Source organism: Gastrolobium bilobum, unplaced genomic scaffold, assembly GCF_033153095.1.
Source record: "Gastrolobium bilobum isolate Gb01-03AN ecotype WA unplaced genomic scaffold, APGP_CSIRO_Gbil_v1 utg16495, whole genome shotgun sequence".
Classification (NCBI taxonomy): Eukaryota; Viridiplantae; Streptophyta; class Magnoliopsida; order Fabales; family Fabaceae; genus Gastrolobium; species Gastrolobium bilobum.
In genome coordinates, this window is record NW_026897958.1 from 387,521 (window position 1) to 396,506 (window position 8,986).

Here is an 8,986-nt window from a genome sequence, read left to right on the forward strand (position 1 = left end):
TTGTATAGCAAGTTTCTCGCAGCGAGAATGTGTGTCCGAAATTATGGGGAAAGAAAACAGAGAGAAGAAGTCGAGAAAGATAGGAGTCTCGTGTGTTAGAAGAGAGCGCAATACCCATGAAAATGGGAAAAAACAACGAGAGGCTGCTTTTATATGCTCAATTTGTCAGATTTGTCCCTTTCTTGGCAGCCAAGTTAGGGCAGTCAGCGTTTTAATCAAGCATGATTCAGAGGAATTTTTATATTTTTTTTAATTCAGAGGAATTTTTATATTTTTTTTATTATTCATATAATTGATGGAGTTACCATCAAAATCAAATTAATAATTATAAACTAATATTAGATGATAGTCATTACTTTAAATTTAATTAAACAGTAATAAAATAGTTGTGAGATATTATAAAAATTAAATTACAAAAATGTAACTACCTCAATTTAATTATTTTTAAGGAATTTGAACACATCCATACTGAAGGGACCACTTGGATTGATGGAGCAGCGTACCCTCAGATTCAGGGCCGCTTGATTTAATTGTCTTCAGATCTGACCATCTTAAGATTGTTGAAGTTGAATTTTTTTGAAAAAAAATAAAAATATTTTATATATATATGTGTGTACGAAAAAAAAATAGAAGTCAATTATTTTTCTCATAAACGTTAACTCAAATTTTAAATAAATTTTATAAATAAAATATTTTAGGATAGCTTCAGAAAAAGAAGAAGAAAAAAATAGACTGAGAACAAAATAAATATGTACATAGAGAATAAATCTTTGGTACATCAAATATATTGGGTACATATTTTTTTTAAAAGAAGAAATCTTTTTAAATTGACAAAAAACTAAATTTTAAAAGTGGTAAAAAAAATTTCAAATATGAAAAAAAGATGCACCGAATTGGGTACATCTAGTGCATCAAAGATTTGTTGATGCACAGAAACTAATTACCAAAAAAAAAAAATGCAATAACACATCAACAAACTTTCCAAAGAGTGGAACAATTTTTGGCTAGGGTTTTAGATAGAGCAAAATAAGAAAAATATCTTATTTAAATAAGAAAAAAGAGAAACTAAATATGATGGCTATATAATTCATTGATAGCGCCTCATCACTTTTCAATCACATTGGGTAATTTTATTTTTTTTATCCAATCAATTCAATTGATTGGTTTTCCTAATTTTAGCCAATCAATCTAAATAATTAGTTTTCTTAATTTGAGTCAATCAATTTAATCAATTGATTTTTTTTTTAATTTTATATATTGTCATCAAATGTAATTTCATGACTATATTTAAATTAAAATTTTTAATTCAAAATTCAAATTTGAATTCAAGGACTATACTAGTAAAGTGTTGTTGATGCTTTTGATGTTTTGAAGGATCTGAGTTAATTGTTTAAGCTCTTGGAAGACTCTCTTCATTATGATATATTTTGTTTGCACCACTTGGCTAACACTGATTTACCTAATGCTTAAACGCGTCTAAACTTGAACACGCATTCTCTCAATGTGCATATAAACACATTATTTTGATAAATATTTTAGATTTGAATTATTTTGATATATATTTTTTAAATAATTTGCTATTATACTATCAAACCATAACCTATGTCCAAGAGAGCAGAAGCGGATCTAGGTTAAGGAGAAGGGGGTAAGTGCCCACCCTTAATATATGATGCAAAAATATAAAATTATCCTTATCTTAAAATTTAAGTTTTTCCAATTTAATTTTGGGGTAGGATATTGTAACAATCAATTAGGGTTACTATCAATATTACTACCAATCAATTTCACCGTTAGATCAATTATGTTGATCCAACGGTTATATTTATTTTCATTTTTGTATGATTATGAATCCACATATTTAATACTTTATATTTATTTTCACCTTTGTATGGTTATGATTTTTCATATTTAATACTTTTACATTAAATATGGGGATCATAACCAAAAAGTATTAAATATGAAAAATCATAATCATACAAAGATATAAATAAATATAACCGTTGAATCAACATAATCGATCTAACGGTGAAATTGATTGGTAGTAACCCTAGTTGATTGTTACGATATTTTACCCTTTTAATTTCTCTCCTTCTATTTTATTTGCCGGTGAGTTTTTTTTTGCTCTTCCATCTTCATTGTCCAAACCTAACAGCAAAGAGCTCTATTCCAGACTCATCGTTTACATCTACATACTGATTCATCTCTTCTCAAACCTCAATCTCCGTTATTGAAAGGTGAAACATTTGATTCTTCGTCCATCATGGGTCTAGTTGAGTCGCAATCCGTCCAGATCTAGATCTCAACCAGACACACACAGCCAGCCGGCAGCTGCTCGCAAGTCGCGTTTCAGACCAGATCCAAATCTATATGTACTATTGAGTGCCCACCATTTATTAATTTCCTGGATCCGTCACTGCAAGAGAGAAGAAAGAGCGAGAGTGTAATTAGCCCACATGCATTCCCGCATGAACACTGAACATATTTTTTTATAGATGGGTAACTCAGATGTAGTGGAGGACTCAAAAAATATTATTTATGTTCGCACATTTAATGACGGAGCCCCCAAATTATTTTTTAAAGATAATTTTAAATGTATTAAAAAACAAAAAATATAAATAAGAAAAAAAAACTTCAACTTAACATAAAAAACTATTCCCAACACTTGTTTTTTAATCAAACTGATTTGTTTTATGGCATCATAAAATATCCAATAAAATATATTGTATCTCATTCTATCCGACCGTATTCCATTCATTTCAATTTCAAGCAAAACTTAATCTAATCAACATCATGTTTTAATACTATGTTTAAAAAAAAATTCCAAGAATTTATGTCCGCACTTGCGGACATAAACGACCAAACAGGTCCGCCACGGCTCACATGACTCCTCAACAATACATGTTCATGACATAGAAATTGAAAAATATTTTCAAAGGTGTTTTTTTTTGTGTGAATATATTCACATATTAATTGATTACTTGATTAGTAGAGCACTATCAATTTATTATAAAGATAACTCTCCAAAAATCATTTTCTACTTTCCTAAAGCAAAATAACCCCCGTAAAGACTGTTACAATTTAAAAAGTTAATACATTAGAAGTGACAAGAGAGTCAACAATTTTTTTAATAAATGGTGAGTCATAAAAATAATTTAGAGTAAAATATCTTTTGTCCTCAATAAATATCAAAGGGCCCAATTTAATTTTTTAGAAAAAAAATGTCGACAACTGATTCATTTGAAATTTAAAATAGACCCATATTAATTCTTTTCGAGAGATTAACATAGATCTTTTTTGAATTTTAAAATAGCCACAATTTCAACTAACTGGATCTATTTTAAATTTTAAGGAAACTACAAATCATTTTTTTCTAAGGAATTAAAAAAAATCCCATAATTTTTGTTAAAGATCCAAGAACTACTTTACTCAACAATTTAATTACGAGAGAGAAGTGTAGGATTAACCTATGTAGTTTTCGCAGATGTTAGCTATGTGCCAAACTCATGAATATTTTATAAATGATGATATTCCAGTGATGTCTTGTGTGAAAAACAACCCTGTAATGGTGTATTTTTTGTCATAATAACTTTTTTGAAAAAAAAAAAAGCTAGAATGATTTTTTAGACGTGAAATACCAACTATTAAAGGGAAAATTTTTAAATACCACAGTACACCCATTTTTCAAAATTAGTAAAATTGTATATTATTTCAGTCCATGCCTTTTTTGTCATAATAAAATTTTCGTTGACCGTGGAATTTGTACCGAGGGAGGGGGGAATTTTTTTTTTAATCCAATTGTAATTTTTTGAATGGATCAACCACATGCACCGTGATCACTTTATTTCCCCCCTCTAATAGAGGCCGACGAGTCAATTTATTGACACATTTGAATATTCGACGGGCATGTTAGTCAATCTATTGACACATTTGAATATTTGGGATTAGTGATTAATTGCAATTACAACATCGATTATAGATATAATAGTACAACGGTAACAGGAAAAACCCAAAATAGTTCCAAATCTCTAATCTTGCCTTTCACTTTCCCCCAAAACAAAACACATAATAATCCACTAGGTTAATCTTTATTAAATCTGACATTAGTTGCAACTAATCTCGCCGGAAAACATATCGTCGTCCCCGGAAAAGTTTCTGTGCTGCGTGCGTCGGAGAAATATCAATCTCGATCAAATTATCTTCTTCGAATTGAAAACCCAAGGCCCTCTTCTTACAACCATCTAGAGCTATCTCAATTAACCCTTCTCTGTCTTCTTCATCCCACCTAAAGCACATGTCTTCCGGCGAGTCCCAATTCTCCATCGCCGGAAATCCACTCTCCGAAGAGCTATCCGAGTCAGATTCCGGGTAATAACGTGACAACGAAGGGTACCTCAAAATACCCATTTCTTGTTTCTCATGGGGATCTTGCTCTGCTTCTTCACCTTCATATATGACCTTCAATGGCGCTTTCAAGTTCCATTCCACGAAAGACTCCTCAAAGAATGAACTTGATTCGAAACCCATTTGGGGACTAAACTCTATTTCTGAATTGCTCGTGACCCACCGACGAACTTGCTCCGGAGAATTGGTTTCCACCGGTTCAATAGGTTTCCCCTGTTTCTCTTCTCTGTTTTCTTCGTTGGCAATGGGTTCCGATTCGCGTGGGTTTTTCTTTTCTTCGTTTTCTTCTCTTCGCGTCGAGTTGGTTGTCCCATACGTGGAAAGTGAATCTACATGTAATGGCCCCATACTCTAAAGACATTGTCCTTGCACTTGCAATTCGAGTGTGTTCATTCGTGGCACTCCTGCGGGGATCAGGAAAAGTATCACCAAAAACCATATTGTTCCGTTCGATGTTTGACCTGTATGGGCCAGCCACTAGGAAGGAAAAGGGTCGTGGTTTCCAACAATGGGGAAGCTTCTCCTCCCTACTCCGTTGAAGAGAATGTTCAATGGCAAAATTACTCTGAACTCTGAGAGCTCTTCCCTCGAAACTCTTCCTCAAGATATTATGGTAATTATGGAAATCTGAAATTCACAAAGTAAAAGAAAGCTTCAGATTTCCGTAATTACAAGAATGTCTTGAGGAAGAGTTTCGAGGGAAAAGCTTTGAGAGTTCAGAGTGATTCTGCCACTGAACATTCTCTTTAACGGAGTCAAGGATAAGCTTCTCCATTGTTGGAAACCACGACCCTTTTGTTAGAATCAACACGTTCATATTTTCCAAAGTAAAAGATATCTTCACACAGATGCAACAGACAACCACACAAGTGTGTCTATAAAAACTTTTTCTTCTAAAACTTGTTTTCTTGCTCTTCGTTGTCTGTCTCGTTTAGAAAGAATACATCTACTTATAGGCTGTAGTTTGCTAAAAAACTTAAATCCTATTAATAGCCATAAAAAACTGAAACCGTAGAAATGCACAGTCATTTAACAAAACATAACCGCTAAAAATAAAAAACAGGTAACTCTTAACCATCATTCATTTCTAAAAACAAATCTTCTGTACCCATTAAAATTGCTTTTTTAATTGCTTTTTATGTTGGAATTGGTCATCTTATCTAAAATTCGAAATTTAAAATGCTTTAAAATTTTGAATTTAAATATCGATAGTGGGAAAAGAATTTCTTTTAAAAATCGAATTTTAATTTTTAAATCGAATAATTAAATGACCATTTGTGGCGGCAGACAAGGCATTGAATGTCCCACTGCCCATCACATTGGTATCCAAAAAGAAATCAGCTGTTTTGAATTGCTTTTTATGTTGGAATTTTCGTATGATCTAAAATTCAAAATTTGAAATGGTTTAAAATTTTGAATTCAAATATGGATGGTGGGAAAAGAATTTCTTTTAAAAATTGAATTTTTATCTTTAAATCGAAAAATTAAATAACCATTTGTGGCGGCAGACAATGCATTGAATGTCCCACTCCCATCACATTGGTATCCAAAAAGAAATAAGCTGTTTTGAATTGCTTTTTATGTTGCAATTGATCGTCTGATCTAAAATTCAAAATTTGAAATGGTTTAAAATTTTAAATTTAAATATGGATGGTGGGAAAAGAATTTCTTTTAAAAGTCGATTTTTAAATTTTTAATCGAATAATTAAACGACCATTTGTGGTGGCAGACAAGGCATTGAATGGCCCACGGACCATCACATTGCTATCCAAAAAGAAATCAGCTGTTTTAATTTCTTTTTATGATCTAAAATTCAAAATTTGAAATGGTTTAAAATTTTGAATTTAAATATGGATGGTGGGAAAAAATATTCTTTTAAAAATCGAATTTTAAATTGTAAATCGAATAATTAAATGACCTTTTGTGGTGGCAGACAAGGCCTTGTATGTCCCATTGCCCATCACATTGGTATCCAAAAAGAAATCAACTGTTTTAATTGCTTTTTATGTTGGAATTGGTCGTCTGATCTAAAATTCGAAATTTTAAATGGTTTAAAATTTTGAATTTAAATATGGATGGTGGGAAAAGAATTTCTTTTAAAAATCGAATTTTAAATTTGAAATCGAATAATTAAATGACCATTTCTGGTGCCACACAAGGCATTTAATGGCTCACTGCCCATCACATTGCTATCCAAAAAGAAATCAGCTGTTTTAATTGCTTTTTATGATCTAAAATTCGAAATTTGAAATGGTTTAAAATTTTGAATTTAATATGGATGGTGGGAAAAGAATTTCTTTTAAAAATCGAATTTTAAATCGAATAAAAAAAAAAGCAATTGTGGTGGCAGACAAGGCATTGAATGTCCCACTGCCCATCACATTGGTATCACAAAAGAAATCAACTGTTTTAATTGCTTTTTATGTTGGAATTGGTCGTCTGACCTAAAATTCGAAATTTGAAATGGTTTAAAATTTTGAATTTAGATATGGATGGTGGGAAAATAATTTCTTTTAAAAATCGAATTTTAATTTTAAATCGAATAATTAAATGACAATTTTTGGTAGCAGACAAGGCAGCGAATGTCCCACTGCCCATCACACTGTTATCCAAAAAGAAATAAGATGTTTTGATTGCTTTTTATGTTGGAAATGGTCATCTGATCTAAAATTCGAAATTTGAAATGGTTTAAAATTTTGAATTTAAATATGGATGGTGGAAAGAGAATTTCTTTTAAAAATCAAAAAAGATCAATTTTAAATGTTAGAGATCAGACTATTAATTTTGTTATTTATGAGAGATTAAAATATGATCCTGAGAAATTAAATTGAGGATCATATTTTTTTGTTAGGACTCTATTTTATTTTTGAAAATAATTTTTTTTTAAATTCTTATCCACAATCTTGTTATTTCCCTTAATGGGTTCACAATCGCTGATAAATAGTCCTTGAATTTTGAGTATCGCAGACTGCAGCAAAAAGAATTTTTTTTCTTTTACTCCTTTATTTCTCCGAGATTCTTGAGTGGGTAAGTTTTCACTTACCAAAATGGCATTAGTGCATTGGGATAATGGTTACACTGGGACACTGGGAAGGAAAAGGGTCGTGGTTTCCAACAATGGGGAAGCTTCTCCTCCATTGACTCCGTTGAAGAGAATGTTCAGTGGCAGAATCACTCTGAACTCTGAAAGCTCTTCCCTCAAAACCCTTCCTCAAGACATTCTGGTAATTATGGAAATCTGAAGCTTTTTTTTGTCTTTCTTTTACTTTGTGAATTTCAAGCTTACATTGTGATTGTTAATGAGTTTTCATTTCTGATTATGAAATGGGTATGTATTCTGAATGGCAGATAAACGTGTTGTGTGGCGTGGACCATGAAGATTTGAAGCAGCTTTTTCATGTCTCCAAAACGATTAGAGAAGCAGTACGTATTAATGCAGGAGCATTGTTCAGTTTGGTTAACTACTGTTTCAATTGATTAATCTAATTATTAATTTTTGGTCTATTATAGACTCTGATTGCGAAGCAGCATTTTGACTATACTACGCCAAAATAGAAATTTTTTGCTTTTCCTATTCTATTTGAAGCTCCAAATGCACCATTGAGGAAATACAACAAGTCAAGGTTGAACGGGAGAAAGCTGGCTGATATCGCGGTAACCTTGTTTGCTTCAATGGACGAAGAACAGCAAGCCAAGGAAGGAAGGAAGGAAGGGCAACTGAGGATAGGATAGGATAAGAAGAGAAGAGGATTTTCAATAGATTCTACGTATATATTAGAGAGGGAGTTGAGATCTATTAATGGACGTGATTGGCTTATTTCACACGTTAAGAAATCTTCACAAGCCATTTCTTGCTGTAATAGATTCATTATCTTGCTGTAATAGATTCATTATACTTTGGTGGATTTTTTTGGAAGTTTTACAGAATGTTTATAATTATTGTTGTAACTGATTCATTATGCTTTGGAGGAGGTTTTTGGAAGATTTACAGAATGTTTGTAATTAGGCAGTATTTCCTGTCAATTGAAAACAGATTCATTAATCATTACTGAGCTAACAATGCCTAATAGTTCATTTGGCTTGTTTTTAAAACGTTTGTTGATAGGGGAAAAAAAGATAGATTCTGAGAATTATGTTCGATTGGCAAAAAGAAAATATAGATGGGAAGATAGTCTTTGCCTTTTTACTCCGATAAATTTAAGTGATGTATAGTTGATATTGCTTCCATTTTATGCTATTTTGGTAAAATGAAGAAAGTACCAACTTTTTTCGAATATTTTATTTTACCTTTCTCTCTTCATGACTTTTAATAGATTCATTTAACTTTAGTGGAGGTCCTTGGAAGATTCACACAAATATAGAATGTGCTAACAATGCCTAATTCTTCATTTAAGCATCTTTCTCTACATTAATAGATAGGCAAAGAAAAAAGATTTTGTTTGAGGGCAATCTTTCTGTCTGCATATATTTTATGCCATCTTAATAAGATGAGGAAAGTATTTTTGCCTATCTCCCTTCATATATTGTACAAGGTTCATCTTCCTTTGGTGGAGGTCTTTGGAAGATTAACAAAATATTTATAATT

At 31.5% G+C, this 8,986-nt stretch overlaps 1 protein-coding gene across 1 annotated transcript; it reads left to right on the plus strand.

Moving 5' to 3' along the window:
• Positions 1-7,448: 7,448 nt before the first annotated feature.
• Positions 7,449-7,956, plus strand: LOC133311744 (F-box protein At1g61340-like). Its single transcript, XM_061512836.1, has 3 exons — positions 7,449-7,625; positions 7,750-7,824; positions 7,912-7,956. The coding sequence occupies exons 1-3, from the start codon at positions 7,449-7,451 to the stop codon at positions 7,954-7,956; spliced, it is 297 nt and encodes a 98-aa protein (XP_061368820.1).
• Positions 7,957-8,986: the final 1,030 nt, after the last annotated feature.